Raw genomic sequence first — 14887 nt, 5'->3', positions numbered from 1 at the left:
GACAGATCCCAGGACAGTGGACAGAGTTTCTGATTTAAGGGACTGCTGCTTCACCATTCTGCTGGATCCTCATGATGCGCCTAAATTTGCATTCTCAGTTCCCTCCATAAATGTGTCTGAACCAGCTAAACGATACCATTGGACAGTGTTACCCCAGGGAAGGAAAAACAGTCCCTCTATATAGCAATGGTTTGTAGCAAGGGCTCTTATGCACAACAGGCACCAGCGACTGACAGCAAGGGCTCTATCCCATGCTTACTCCGGATTTCAGAGTGCTGTTGGTTGTCTGCCCCAATGGCAGGCTTATTCATCTTCTTTGCGAAGGGGTCTGACCAAGTCTGACCAAGTTATTGACCAAGGCTCACCAAGACATGAAGTTTAATCCCCCCCCCACACACAACTACTCAAACTGCTCATGAGCTTTTTCTCAACAGCATTTATTGAACCAAAATGTGACAGTCCCGACACAGCCTCTGGGGAGGATCCCCCCTTAGTTATCCCCCTTCAGCCAGCTGTTGCTGGCCACCTGCTCCACGCTGGGCCGGGAGTGTGGGAAGAACTGCAGCAGCTGGACGATGAGGGCCTGGCAGGGCTCCGGCAGCTGGGACACCCTCCTCAGGTGCAGGACCCCATCCTGCTGATTCTGGACCATGTTGCAGAGGCAGCCGTGGAAAGGCAAGTAGCCAGTCACCATGGCAAAAAGGACCACCCCCAGGCTCCACACATCCACCTTCTTGGCATCATGGGGGAAACGCAGCCACAGCTCTGGGGCCACGTAGGCTTCTGTCCCGCAGAAGGTGGTGCTCAGTTCCGGGAGGCTGCTCACCTCCTTGCTGAAGCCAAAGTCAGCAATCTTGGCCTGGCGACCATCAGCACTGAGCAGGATGTTCTCACACTTGAGGTCGCGGTGCACGATGTTGCAGCCATGGAGGTAGTGCACAGCCACCACAACCTCCACAAAGATGTCCCGGGCGTCGGGGACGCAGGGCAGCTTGCCCGTCTGATGCAGCCGCTGCTGCAGGTCAGTGCCTGCTGACTCCATCACGATGTAGACCATCCCGTTGGTCATCTCAAAGATCTCAAAGACGAGCACGATGTTGGGATGGTCAAGCTTGCGGAGGATGGAGAGCTCCCGGGGCAGAAACTTCTGCATGAAATCTTGGGTGACCCGTCGCTTGTCCACCATCTTGATAGCGAGGGGGACCTTGTACTTGGAGGAGGTGGCCGCCTTCACTTTGGAGAATTTACCCTCTCCCAAGGTCTCCCCCAGCATGAAACCCAGCTTGTGGAGCACCTTCTTGTCTAAATCAATGTTTGGCATGTTGTCTGGTGTGGATGGGATGGAAGTGTGTCCACTGTCGACCTTCCCCCACCTGCAGTGGTCCCACATGTGCTCTGTGGGGCTGAAGGTCCACTCAGGCATTGTGAGGCAGGGAAGTGCCTCACTACAATTGTGATATGTGATCCGTTCCGCACTCTTCTTGGCTGTCCCAGCCCATCCTGCGTACACACTGGGAGAACTCCCAGCACCGAATATTTTTATTTTTTTTAATCTTTTTCTGCTCTTGAGTTTTCAGAACAGGGATTGTCTGATGATAAGAGTTTAACTGTGACTGTTCTGGAGCAAAGAATCACCTCGGGAACCCATAGATATTTTCTGCAGAATATCGCTTGCATTAAAATCAGAACTACACAGAATGGCACTGGAGAGTGATACGTACCACGTCTAATTACAGACCACCTTGGCTGGATGTTAATATTTAGTTTTTGATTATGACAGTGCAGGAAGTGGTTTGTCAAGGTGGGATTTCCCGCTTGGTGTGCTATGGATGGGCAGCCTGGTCTTTCAGAAGAATCAGCTTTTTGAACTTCTTTGAGCTGTGCTCAAAGCAAAAGCAACATGTTCAAGTGTCTCTCCACCCTCACAGTAAAGAATTTCTTCCTAGTATCCAGTCTAAATATGGCCTATTCCAGTTTAAAAACACTTGCACTTGTCCTGTTGGTACATGCCCATATAAAAGCCCCTCCCCAGCATTCCTGCAGGTCTCCTTCAAGTACAGACAGGCCCCTATGAGGTCCCTCTGGAACCTTCTCTCCACTGAGGAGCACCAGGTGTCTCAGCCTGTCCTCATGGAAAAAGTGCTCCTGAGAGCCTTGCCATGAGTGCAGCTTGTACAGTGCTCTGAAAGTTCCATGAAGGAAGGGAATTAATTGAATCATGCATCCATAGCTACATATGTGCAACCAGGGAGGGGGGCGGGACTTTGCAGTGCCCTGGCTCCTATGGGCAAGCAATCACTGCACTGAGTCTCATCTGCTGTCCAGGCTGGGGTTCAGAAGCACACAGTTCTCTGCAGATGCCATTTGTACAGGCAAGCTGCAAGGGCCTAAACGTTGATGGCATTCCTGTGCAGGGAGTGTCCCGAGGGTCACCAAAGAGCACCCTCGGTCCCTCCTTATGGCCTGTCTGATGGCAGGGATGCTTCCTGGGCTGGAGGCCGGGGGAAGGACCCCCTGCATGCACACCGAGGTGCGCCCAGTGCTGGCAAAAGGAGGGTGCTCCTCGGGGACCAGACGGCCATTTGTTTTTATAACAGACATAACGAGTGTGCTTCCGTCCCTCGGCGCACAGCTGGGGGGAGACAAGCTGCAATAAACCAATGTCAGCTTTCTAAACTGTCGCTTGGTTCGGAGTTGCCTTGCTCTCAGCTGCCGGTAACCCGGGGGCAGGTGCCGCAGGGCGGTAAGCAGCCAGGCTGCAAGGCAACATTGATCGGTCACGGGCTCTGCACATCAGGCCTCATGGCGCTACAGGGGTTGTCCAGCCCAGTCCCACCTCTTCCGGTTCCTCTCTCGGTTCTTTTTCCAACTCCCACTGTATGTGCATGGTTTATAGCAAAGGCTCTATCCCCTGCACGGGAAAAGTTGCCCAGTGCAATTATTTATCACTCTGTGGATGACATTCTTGTGGCAACCCAGTCATGGGAAGAGATGCAGCATGCAATGACCATTGTTCTTGAGTGTGTTAGAGGTCAGGGGTTATGAGTGGCTCCTGAGGAAGTTCAGGAGAGCTCACCCTGGAGATATTTGGGTTGGTGAATTACAAATCATAACGTAGCACCACAATGCTTACAAATAAGCACAGAGGTTTGCACCCTGTATGATATGCAAAAACTATTAGGAGCCATAAATTGGGTCAGACCCATACTGGGCATAAGCAACAAAACGCTGCATCCGTTATTCCAATATTTAAAAGGGGACACGGCATTAAATTCGGGGTGAAATTCAATGCTGGCAGGGCAAATCACCATCACAGATGTTGCCACAGCAATGTCTAGATGACAGGTTCAATGATATGATCCAGCTCTCCCCTTTCAATTGTTAATTATGAATCCGGACTTTCAGCCATGTGCACTCCTATTTCAATGGGATGCAAAATTAAAGGACCCACTCCTGATGTTAGAATGGATCTTCCTGCCTCATCTGTTTTCAATATCACTTCAGAGGTTGAAATGATCAACACCTCATCATCAGGGTACAGCAAAGACTAATGTCGCTGAGCGGGTTGGAACTTTCTGTGCTTATTTTACCAGTATCTCTAAATATGTTACAGTGGTTGTTTCAAAGTTCTCTGCTTTTTCAGGTGGCCACAGAAGGCTTCCCTGGAACTATATCAGTGCATTTGCCAGGGCATAGATTATTACAATCCGATTTTTGGTTACAGGATCTTCCCAAATGCTCCCCTATTCCATTAGATGCATTAACTATCTTTACAAATGGATCAGGAAGGACAGGATGCTCAGTTATTGTTTGGCAGGACTCTTAAGGGCGGTGAATGTTTGATATTCATATTTTAGAGGGATCTCCCTAGATAGTAGAGTTAGCTGTGGAGGTGCACGTATTTAAAAAATGTTCTGACCCTATTAGTATTGTTTCAGACTCGGCATATATCACTGGAATAGTCACCAGGATAGAAGCGGCATTTTTAAAAGAGGTGTTTAATGAGCAGCTATTCGCATTACTGTATTCCCTTTTTGAGGCAAGAGGGCTCCAAGCTCCCTTGCACACGCGGCATTCTGGTGCAGAATGAAAGACGAAGGACATTTACAGTAGGTGCTTACAGCCTTTTATACCCGTGCAACAACAACTGGTCACATGTGGAAGCCAGGTGCCTTGTCTTTGTTTACGTCTGGCTCAAGTTACTGCTGAGCTTTTTTACTCATTAGCAATATAATGACTTTCTTTATCCCACACCTTTGGTTTTTAATATGCAAAAGGAATGTTACTTCATTGCACATGTTCGATCCCATTCCACCTTGCCTGGACTGTTAAAAGAAGGCAATAGACTTGCTGATCAACTGGCAGGTATTGTGGTTGCACCTAGTATATTTGAACAGGCATGGTTATCGCATACCTTTTTCCATCAAAATGTGAAAGTGCTACAGAAATCATTTGGACTAACACTGAACCAGGTGTGCCAAATAACCACTGTGTGTCCTGCCTGTCAGCAGATCACACCACTGTTGTCTTATGGAGTCAACCTAAGGGGGCTGAAGGCACTAGAATTGTGGCAGATGGATGTCATTCATGTTCCTGAGCTTGGACACCTGAGATATGTTCATGTTACAGTGGACACCTTCTCTGGTGTGATCACAGCCTCCCCTCATACCGGAGAAAAGGCATGGGACATTTGTAAGCGTCTCTTAGTTGCATTTCCAATTCAGCGAGTTCCACGAATTATAAAAACAGATAATAGCCTGAGCTATGTCTTGACACGCATCTATTTCCTACAGGCCTGGGGCATTAAACATGTTACAGGTATTCCACACACACCCACAGGCGAAGCTATTATCGAACACATCCACAGCACACTGACGGCCATGCTGCTAAAACAAAAAAGGGGAATGGGTGGTGTATCCCCATCCGAGAGACTGGCCAAAGCAACGTACGTATTACATTTTTGGAACCGGTGGCAGGTTAAGAGTGGACCACCAATAGCTCGACATTCTGCTTCAACAAATGGTGAACGAGCAAGCACTCCAGGGAAGGCACCCGTGATGGTTAAAAACTGGGGTTCTGGTCAATGGGAAGGTCCGTTGCCATTAATAACTTGTGGAAGAGGTTATGCTTGTGTCTCCACAGATGCTGGACCTTGATGGGTTCCAGCCGAAGTCATAAGGCCCTGCTTGATTGTGCCATCAACATCTGCTGCTGCTTCTTCAGATCTGTGACAGCCTTCTGGGTACCAAAGTAGCTACGGAGGCAACCGGATAGTAGATACTACAGCCAATATCTCAGCGTCAAGCTATCTGACAACTACCTCAAAATTGTTTTATTTGTTGGCAAAAGCTACATGTTGAAAACTCATGGGTTTAGTTTGATGGGTGATACCAAGGTTTGTGACCATGGGTCTAAAAGATCACACAGATTAAAGTGTTTTTCGGTTGTTACATGTTTCTCGATATATACTCTTCATATTAATACCAAATGCTTGTTGTTCAAATTAATAAAGGAGGAGTTGTGAGACAAAGAAAGTCATTATCTTGCAAACGAGTAAACAAGCTTGGTAGCTACTTATGCCAGAAGTAAACACACACAAGGTGCCTGGTTGGTACATGTGACCAAGGGGATGTTGCATGGGTATGAAAGGTTGTAAGCATGTACAATAGAAGTTCTTCATTCTGCACCAGCAATGGAGTCCGTGACTCTCCTGCCACAAGAGCTGTGCCTGGTCTCGGGTGCTAGAGCTATGGGAAAGAGCCCATGGATGACTACTGGGCTGACTAAGGGGAGGTGTGGCAGAAGAATGCAGGGGGCCCTGCTGACCCATGCCTTCCTGTGGGCATGCAAGCTGCTATCCCTAGGACAGCTGCTAGCACATGGGCCTCTGTGGGCCCACAACCACCTCCAGGGCTTTGTGATGGGTGAGGCACCATGCCCAAAGGCCATTATGACATAGAAGGGTATTCATAGCAATGACATCCCTGACAGGGCCAGAGTCCTTGGGGTGCCCACTCCGAGGAGAGCAACTGTGCTGAAAGGCAGCAGCTCCCCTGGGTGCCTCTCTCTGGTCTCTGGATGACAACATGCAGATGCCAAAGGAAGAGGAGCCTAAGGCTCAGTCCCAGCCCAATGAAGGGCTGCCAAGCGTCCAGGAGCACCACCAGGTGAGGCTCAGGGAGTGAGGGAGAGACCAGCAGCATGACAGGATCTTACAGAGCAGCAGGAGGAGGGGCATGGTGTTGGGGAACATCGGCCAGCTGGCCCTGAGTACCAACAGCCTGAGCACTGGGCTTCCTGACACCGGGGAGTATCTCCACACAGAGCCACTGATGCCTGGGAAAGCCAAGCTCCCACATGGCCCCGGAAGCTCAAGGGCAGAGAGCAGCTTGGCCATGCTCAGCTTTGCCATCCATGGCCAGGAGCTGCCTGGCCGCACCTTGGGCCCAGGCCTGGTGGCACAGTGAGTGCTGTCGAGTCAGTATGGGTGCCTCAGTCCCTCTCCTTCTCTGTCACACAGGTGATCTGCAGGCCACCCCACAAAGTAACAGCAGGCAGCCAGAGCCCAGAATCTGCCCTCCACAAGGACAGGCTGCTGCCGCTGCCACTGCCATGTCCACACGACAGCCACCAGGCACAGGTGGAGTGGCTCTGGCAGTCCTGCGAGCTGCTGACAAGCAGGCTGCTGACAAGCAGGCAGGACATGCTAGAGGAGACAGCTGGGCTGTCCCCACAGCAGACTGAGCCAGGAGAGAGAAGAGCTGGTCTCTTCCCAACCAGATCTGTGGTGCAGGGTGGCAGCAGCCCACGCAGCTGTGCCACAAGGCCAGGCTGCAGGACCATTTGCAGAGGGGCCACAGAGGGCTACACAGGGATGTGCCCAAAGTAACTTGGCCTCTCTCCTTGACTTCTCTTGCAGGCAAACAATGTGAAACACAATGAGACACTGTCCCACAGAAGCATCTTACAGGAAAACACAGACACCATGCCCAGCTTGCCGTCTCTGTCTGATCACCAAGTGCATACAGCAACAGCAGCTGCCTGCAGAGAAGCTCAGCCTGCTTCCTCAGGCAGGGGTTACGCGCCAGGGCACCAGAAGAGGAACCGGGCTGATGAGCACATAGCAGTCCTCGAACCGTGCATCTCATGCCAAGTGATAGCTGCTAAGCTGTGGGCACACCATGAGGCTGAAAGGTCATGTATAGAGATCTTGTTATCGAAGCAAGAGCTTCTGAAGGAGATGAGTACAAGTTGCATGGCGTATACTGGGCAAAGCCTAGCCGAATTCAGGGAAATAAGCAGGCAGGCGAGGAAACTGAGGAAGCAGAGAGCAGGGCAGGAGGTTCCCTGTGTTTCACAGTATGAGCTGGGAGATGGTGGTCATGATGAAGAGCCAAAGATCGAAAACCACTGGGTCAACCCCAGGACCACAGACTTCTGCCAGGACCCGCAGGCTTCTCAGCAAATGCCCAGCTCTTCCAGCATCACGGACACGGAAGCTTCAGGAGAGTCAGATGGCCAGGCACAGAGCACAGCCCTTTCCATGTCAAAGCACACAGATGCCGAGGCAAAAGCTTCTGCCTTGGCTGGATGTGTCTGGGATGATGCCATATCCACACGGCAGCCACCAGGCACGGGTGCTTCTAGTGGCAGAGGAACGGAAAAGGCCTTTGTGCCTGAGGCCCCTTGCCAACAGGAACCTCTCCGGCCTGCTTGGGGGACTCACGGTGAGGGCCAGCCATGGCGTGCTCTGTTCAGGAGGGGGCTTGGGTTCGGGATTTGCTGCTGCTGCTGCATCACAAGACAGGAAGAGTAGCGGCGTTGCGCCACCAGCACCCAGTGACTTCTCAGAGCTGGTTGCTGGCCATCCAGAAGCTGTGCAGCTCCCATGGGACACAGCAGGACAGCCCCTCAAGAATTAATCACCCCCACCTCACAGTGCATCCTTCCTGCAGTCGCAGCAGGCTTAGCTTGGCACAGGGGGCTCACAGGGATACTTATGCTGAAGGACTATCACGCTCGGGAGGTTATTGTGTGTTGGAAATTCTGAAACGGAAGCAGTTTCAAAGGGTAGCCTCCAGCTGACACCTCTGTGGTGCACATAAGGGCACTGCTGGGTATGCGGAGCGTTTGAAATCAGTGAAGAAGCGTCACTGAGGCAGCAGCGGGAAGCAAAAGGAACTGAGAGTCATTGGTATTCCACATCATAACATCATGTAGTGCACTGGGAATTAAAGTGCTAATGCCCCAGTTCCGCATACCAAAGAGAAGATACTATGTTCCCCAGGAGGCTGTTCGCTGTGCTGATACCATTCCTGCACAGGGGGGAATGCACATAAGGCATAGGCGGGTCATCTGATGCTCTCACTTTCCTTTGGCTATCCTCCCTGCTGCTCAACTTGACTGTCGCATCTACATCTCAGCATTAGCATAAGACCTTTTTCATACATTCTCTTTTCCATTATATCCAATTCTGTCAATCCCAGTTCTAATTATATTGTATTATACTGTCTTATTTTTATTTATTTATTTATTTATTTTTCCTGATACTCTATTTAATAAAGTATTTCATTTCTCATCACATTGTTGCAGTTTACTTTTTTTCCAGATAGTTTGTGGTCCCCTGTTTTCCTATCTCTGGAGGCACGGATTCTGAGAAATCCCTCCGCCCCGCTCATCACGGAACTGGGCCGAACCAGCCCATAAACCATTTACAGAGAGTCTTGTCAGGAAGAACAGAAAACTACTGTTCTGTCTCCAAAGCGCTAATTGAACTAAACAGCGGACCAAAAGAGTTTTGTTGGTCCGAGTCAAAACAGCTGACAACAACATCCAGGCCACTGTTTGCTCAGCTGATGCTGTTTCGCATGCGCTGCACTTTGTGCTGCGTGACAGATCCCTGCACCTATCCGTCCGGTGCCTGGAGCGTGCCCAGATTTATTGCAATGCAGCAGTTGCATGAAGTAAGCAAGAGCTGTGCAGTCAGGCAACTGCAGCGACCTGCTTCAGAGGGGCTCCTCTGCTCAGCTTCTGGTCACAAAACAGACCAAAACCTTGATGAGGCCGCATTTGGTAGCACTTTCCTGTGCTCTCACACAACGGTTTAAGGAGACGTCCCTTGTCTGCTTTTGGCACAAATGCTCTGCAGCTAATTCCCCAGCTATATGATCATTGAGGTCCTTATCCACACAGGCCATGGTGTGATTCTATGATTCTATGACAAGATTTTAAGAAGTACTCAATAGATGATGTGGATGGGATTATGGAGAGAATCTGCCCAACAAAAGGCAATGGGGAACTTGGGTAGGCCAAATGGGGACCCTTTACAAGTCGCTGGTACAGGAGCCTTGCTGAAGGAAGGCAATTACTGCCACAACCGCTCAAGTACAACTGAATGTTGCGGCTTTAGGCCAACCCAAAGACTTAGCCCTAGGTGCCTTTCTAATGGTCCCTGATGCAGGAAAGACCCCAACATTTGTTTACTAACGTAAAGCAGGGGCTGGGTGAACCTTTCATGCAGTTTATTGACAAACTGAAAGAGAGTCTGAACAAACAGGCGGAAAAAGAGGAGGGATGGGAAATGTTGCTACAACAGATGGCTATAGAAAATGCTAACGAGGACTGTCAGAAAATTCTCCAGCCTCTGAATAAACCTATCCTCTTCCAGGTGGTAGACGCTTGTAATAAAGTGAGCACCATGCATCATCAGTGCAACATGATGGCTGCAACATTCGCAGCGATGGAATTACTTTCAGAATTGCTTTGCATGTGGTCAGCCAGGACATTTTTGCTGAAATTGCCCAAACAGAAGGGCCGTGCAGCTGCCTGGACCGGGGCTATGCACCCGATGCCACAAGGGTTGGCATTATGCAAACCAATGCCATTTTACATTAGGCAACAAAGGGCTCCTGCTTCATGGAAAGGGGGGCCGGAGCGCGTGGTGGGAGCACACGATGACACAAACAGCCCTGGCACCACAATCGTCTCCAGCACCACAGGTTTATTATACGCAAGGACTTGTGACACTGCCAGAGTGGATCTGGCCACTTCTGAGCTGGTGACTTTAGATTCTAATCAGGTGAGGGCAGTAGCCACAGGGCTTGTGGGACCTTCAGGATACGGTTGTGGTGCTTTGCTTTGTTGATAGGATGACCTTCTGTTACGATGCAAGCTCTCTTTGTACTACTGAGGGTCACAAATGCAGATTGCTTAGGGGAGATGAAAATTACGGCACGGACGACAATGCCTCGTCATGTGCCATCAGGCACCCATATTGCACAGCTGATACATTCTTATGTACAACAGGCACCAGTGATTGACAGCAAGGGCTCTATCCCCTGCTCACTCTCGATTGCAGAGTGGGCCACCCAGGAATGGGTCACTCATGCCTGACCAGTGTGGGGCAGAACTATGTGGTTAGACATATGGAATGTGTATAAACATACATGTTTAACTGGAATGTACATGGGCCATAAATGCCTACCACGTTTCTGGCCACCTACCTCTACAGTCACCAGGAAACAATGAAGCTGAGATGCTGACTGGAGTTAGATGGATTAAGGATTCACCATCTGAGAACATGGGCTGCTGGTTACATCAGAAACTACGACGTGCTGGACAAAATGCCACGTGGGCAGCTGCTAAAGCATGGGAGCTGCCTGTGAAACTATCTGATCTCAACCAGGCATACCAACACTGCAGCGCTGGCTCCGAGACTGAGACCATTGCCTGAGACAACAGCCCATTTTGCCAGAGGACACAATCCTCTCCAGCGATGGCAGGTCAATTTCATTGAGTCCTTCCCTCAGTCTGAGGGGGTGAGATAGGCATTGATCTGCGCCAGGTCCCTTCCAGCCCGAGCCATTCTGTGATCTTACGTGATTCCACAACTGTGCTTTAAAACTTGTCTGGTTTTCAGACCATGGAACAGATAGTGGCTCTGGCTTGATAATCAATTCAGCAGTGTTAAATGGCCCAGAAAGACATTTGAATTCGCCCTCCAACTCCTTCCAGATCCAACCTATTTTACAGCCTGCTACTCAAACTGCTCATGAGCTTTTTCTCAACAGCATTTATTGAACCAAAATGTGACAGTCCCGACACAGCCTCTGGGGAGGATCCCCCCTTAGTTATCCCCCTTCAGCCAGCTGTTGCTGGCCACCTGCTCCACGCTGGGCCGGGAGTGTGGGAAGAACTGCAGAAGCTGGACGATGAGGGCCTGGCAGGGCTCCGGCAGCTGGGACACCCTCCTCAGGTGCAGGACCCCATCCTGCTGATTCTGGACCATGTTGCAGAGGCAGCCGTGGAAGGGCAAGTAGCCAGTCACCATGGCAAAAAGGACCACCCCCAGGCTCCACACGTCCACCTTCTTGGCATCATGGGGGAAACGCAGCCACAGCTCCGGGGCCACGTAGGCTTCTGTCCCGCAGAAGGTGGTGCTCAGTTCTGGGAGGCTGCTCACCTCCTTGCTGAGGCCAAAGTCAGCAATCTTGGCCTGGCGACCATCAGCACTGAGCAGGATGTTCTCACACTTGAGGTCGCGGTGCACGATGTTGCAGCCATGGAGGTAGTGCACAGCCTCCACAACCTGCACAAAGATGTCCCGGGCGTCGGGGACGCAGGGCAGCTTGCCCGTCTGATGCAGCCGCTGCTGCAGGTCAGTGCCTGCTGACTCCATCACAATGTAGACCATCCCGTTGGTCATCTCAAAGATCTCAAAGACGAGCACGATGTTGGGATGGTCAATCTTGCGGAGGATGGAGAGCTCCCGGGGCAGAAACTTCTGCATGAAATCTTGGGTGACCCGTCGCTTGTCCACCATCTTGATAGCGAGGGGGACCTTGTACTTGGAGGAGGTGGCCGCCTTCACTTTGGAGAATTTACCCTCTCCCAAGGTCTCCCCCAGCGTGAAACCCAGCTTGTGGAGCACCTTCTTGTCTAAATCGATGTTTGGCATGTTGTCTGGTGTGGATGGGATGGAAGTGTGTCCGCAGTTGACCTTCCTCCACCTGCAGTGGTCCCACAGGTGCTCTTTGGGGCTGAAGGTCCACTCAGGCATTGTGAGGCAGGGAAGCGCCTCACTATGATTGTGGTATCAGTGTGATCTGTTCTGCACTCTTCTTGGCTGTCCCAGCCCATCCTGCGTACACACCCAGCACCGAATATTTTTATTTTTTTAATTTTTTTCTGCTCTTGAGTTTTCAGAACAGGGATTGTCTGATGATTAGAGTTTAACTGTGAGTGTTCTGGAGCAAAGAATCACTCTGGGGACCCATCGCTATTTTCTGCAGGATTTGGGTTGCATTAAATTCAGAACTACACAGAATGGCACTGGAGAGTGATACGCAGCACCTCTAATTACAGGCCACCTTGACTGGATGTTAATATTTAGTGTTTGATTATGACAGTGCAGGAAGTGTTGTTAGAAATAGCTGATTTAAATAAAAGTTTGTAGTATTTGTATAGATGGTTGTAATTATTTGTCTTCTATGCACCTTACGCAATAAGAAAATGGTTTACTAGTTTTTTGCAAGGTAGAAAGATGTATATGGTCTAAGCTTTGTTTTCTCATATCCTAGTCTGGTACTGAACTTGAAATCTTTTGCAATGAATTTAATTGTTTTTAATATTAATCAGTTTAAAGGGGCTTAGAAAAATATGGTCAGTCTAAGTGTCTGTACATAATTTTGAGATCACTGCTTTACTTGCTGGGCAAGTAAAGACAAGGTAGGGGACAATAGCAAGGAGCCTGTGAGTAGTCTGACCTACTAACTGTGCTTCCTGCACATGAAGTGGTATTTTGCGCGCTTTGAATTACATGCAGTAGCATTCATAAATCAACATCATCACAAGGTAAATATAATTGTCTTGCTCTTCTTACAGGGTGTATAATATGTTCATATGCAACTGAGAGGAGAATGGTTTCTGCATTTTTCTCTATTTCATTATCGTAGTTAACCATAGTTCAGAAGGAGGGATTTTTCATGAAACAAAGAGCTTTTACATAGAGGGATATAAATAAAGGACCGTAAAAGGAGCTTTATTTAAACATGAGGGTATTGCCATGCTACACTAAAGCACTGAATAATTTTTAGTGCTGCAGAAAAACGAACCACTAATCAATTGTCTCCTTTTTGTTTCTTGAAGTTTCTGTTTTCTCTGCTACTGGTTTGTTCCTGTATTTGTGAGCCACAGTGTTATTTCTGTTTCTTGATGATACCTCCTTTTTGCAATGCATAACTCATTTTCTCTACTTTGTGCATCTGCTTCCGTGGAGGTGTGAGTATAGGCATGGTCCCTAAATGTTGGGACTGTTATTATCAAGTGCTAAAAAAGAGCAATCAGCTTGGTTAAGTATGTGCTCTGAACATGGTAGCACTGATTAAAAGCATGTGGGCATTTACTAGTTTGGGCTGTAAATAATTGTCCTGGCTCAGTAGATCATAGTTATATTTTGAAGACAGTCCACCTATGTGGAACCATCAGCTCATTGCAACAGGAAAAAAGAGGCACAGCTAATACATGGTGGTGTGTTGCTAGAGACTTCAGGATAGATGCGCTTCTCCAGAAAACAGATCATGCATTGAAGCAATATAACCACCCAAACTGCCTTGGTATTAATGTATTGCATTAGCTTTTCTCTGTGGAGGTAGCTATGAAACTGCTCAAAATCAATCCATATTTCAGCAAGGATGTGATAATCATAATACAATTCAGTAGTTAAATTATAACGGGATCCTGGAGATTCTGATGGTTAGCTTGTGTAACTTATTTTACTTTGTTTGTTTGTTTTTGACTAATTTGAACAGAAATGAGATGAAAGCACAAATTAAGCCAGATATCATCATTTCAGAACAACTATTTGCATCAGCCAGCATGGAGAAGCATTCTACCAGCACCTAGCAGTAGTTTTCTGAGGAAACACCTAAACATGTCAGCTTTGTGAGCTGGTGCAGCTTACCTGGCACTGCGAGCACTGGGCTGGCAGGTAACCTTGGAAGTACAAGGGCAGACCTGTGTGCCTCTGTCTCTGCTGGGAGATTCACCAGGGTGCTGCCTGAGGGGCTTCTGCAGGCTGCTCCATGCTGTTGCTCAGCGGCCTCTAGATATCAATTCTGCTGTTTGGTTGTTGGTTTCTTCTGCCTGTTGTTTGCTTTTAGGATTTGTTTTAACCTCACCCTTTCCACTCCTGTTGTTGTTTGCTCTGTGTCAGCCTCAGCCAGAGAGTTCATACTACTGAGGGAAGAGGGAAAAAGCAGCACCTCAAAGAGGGAGTCTCAGTGCTTTGCTTTTAGGTCAGCAGAGGAAAAAAAAACCAACAACAAATACTTTTGTTTCTTTCTGTAAGAGGTGATAAATCAAAGCCTTAAATAGAAAAGTGAGAGGGTAGGTTAGGAGTGAAGCACTGGCCTTGCTGGACTGATGAGGGCTGACATTTCCATCAGTTTCCCAGAACCTTTATGTTTCAGTTTGCTTCTGACCTTCCCTATAGCATTTAGGAAGAAGAGTGATGATCGCACTTGGCATTTCCTGCTTGTGGCTGCTACAAGCAAACTTTTATCCAGCCCACGTGCTGAGTAGATCAGGTCCCTCATTTGGCTAAAGAAAGATTTACAAAAAATCCTCCTCTTAATTATCTCCTCAACCTGTTCCCAACCCCAGCAGACATGGTGCACCTCCTCACGGCTTGTGGAAAGCTGAGACTGCTGGGAGGCTTCAGACGTGCCGCTATCCAGGAAAGTCAACTTTCTCTATGCAGAACCTCAGTTTGCTGAAGACTCAGGTTTTGGCTAAACGGCAGCGCACTGCTGCACTTTTGGTTTTGTTTACATGGCAGAATGTGACTTCGCACCCGACTGATGCAGAAGATAAAAAAGGGCATCCGCAC

General features: G+C 48.9%; 2 protein-coding genes across 2 annotated transcripts; both read right to left on the bottom strand.

Annotated features, from left to right (window-relative positions):
• Positions 1-490: 490 nt before the first annotated feature.
• Positions 491-1321, bottom strand: LOC140251747 (testis-specific serine/threonine-protein kinase 6-like). Its single transcript, XM_072335816.1, has one exon. It carries the CDS (start codon positions 1319-1321, stop codon positions 491-493), a length of 831 nt encoding a protein of 276 aa, XP_072191917.1.
• A 9804-nt stretch (positions 1322-11125) lies between these two features.
• Positions 11126-11956, bottom strand: LOC140251745 (testis-specific serine/threonine-protein kinase 6-like). The gene has a single exon (XM_072335815.1). It carries the CDS (start codon positions 11954-11956, stop codon positions 11126-11128), a length of 831 nt encoding a protein of 276 aa, XP_072191916.1.
• Between the last annotated feature and the right edge of the window lie 2931 nt (positions 11957-14887).

The sequence above is a fragment of the Excalfactoria chinensis genome, chromosome 4 (assembly GCF_039878825.1).
Source record: "Excalfactoria chinensis isolate bCotChi1 chromosome 4, bCotChi1.hap2, whole genome shotgun sequence".
Lineage (NCBI taxonomy): Eukaryota > Metazoa > Chordata > Aves > Galliformes > Phasianidae > Excalfactoria > Excalfactoria chinensis.
The sequence above is the reverse complement of the archived record's forward strand: the minus strand, read 5'-3'. Positions and strand labels throughout refer to the sequence as shown.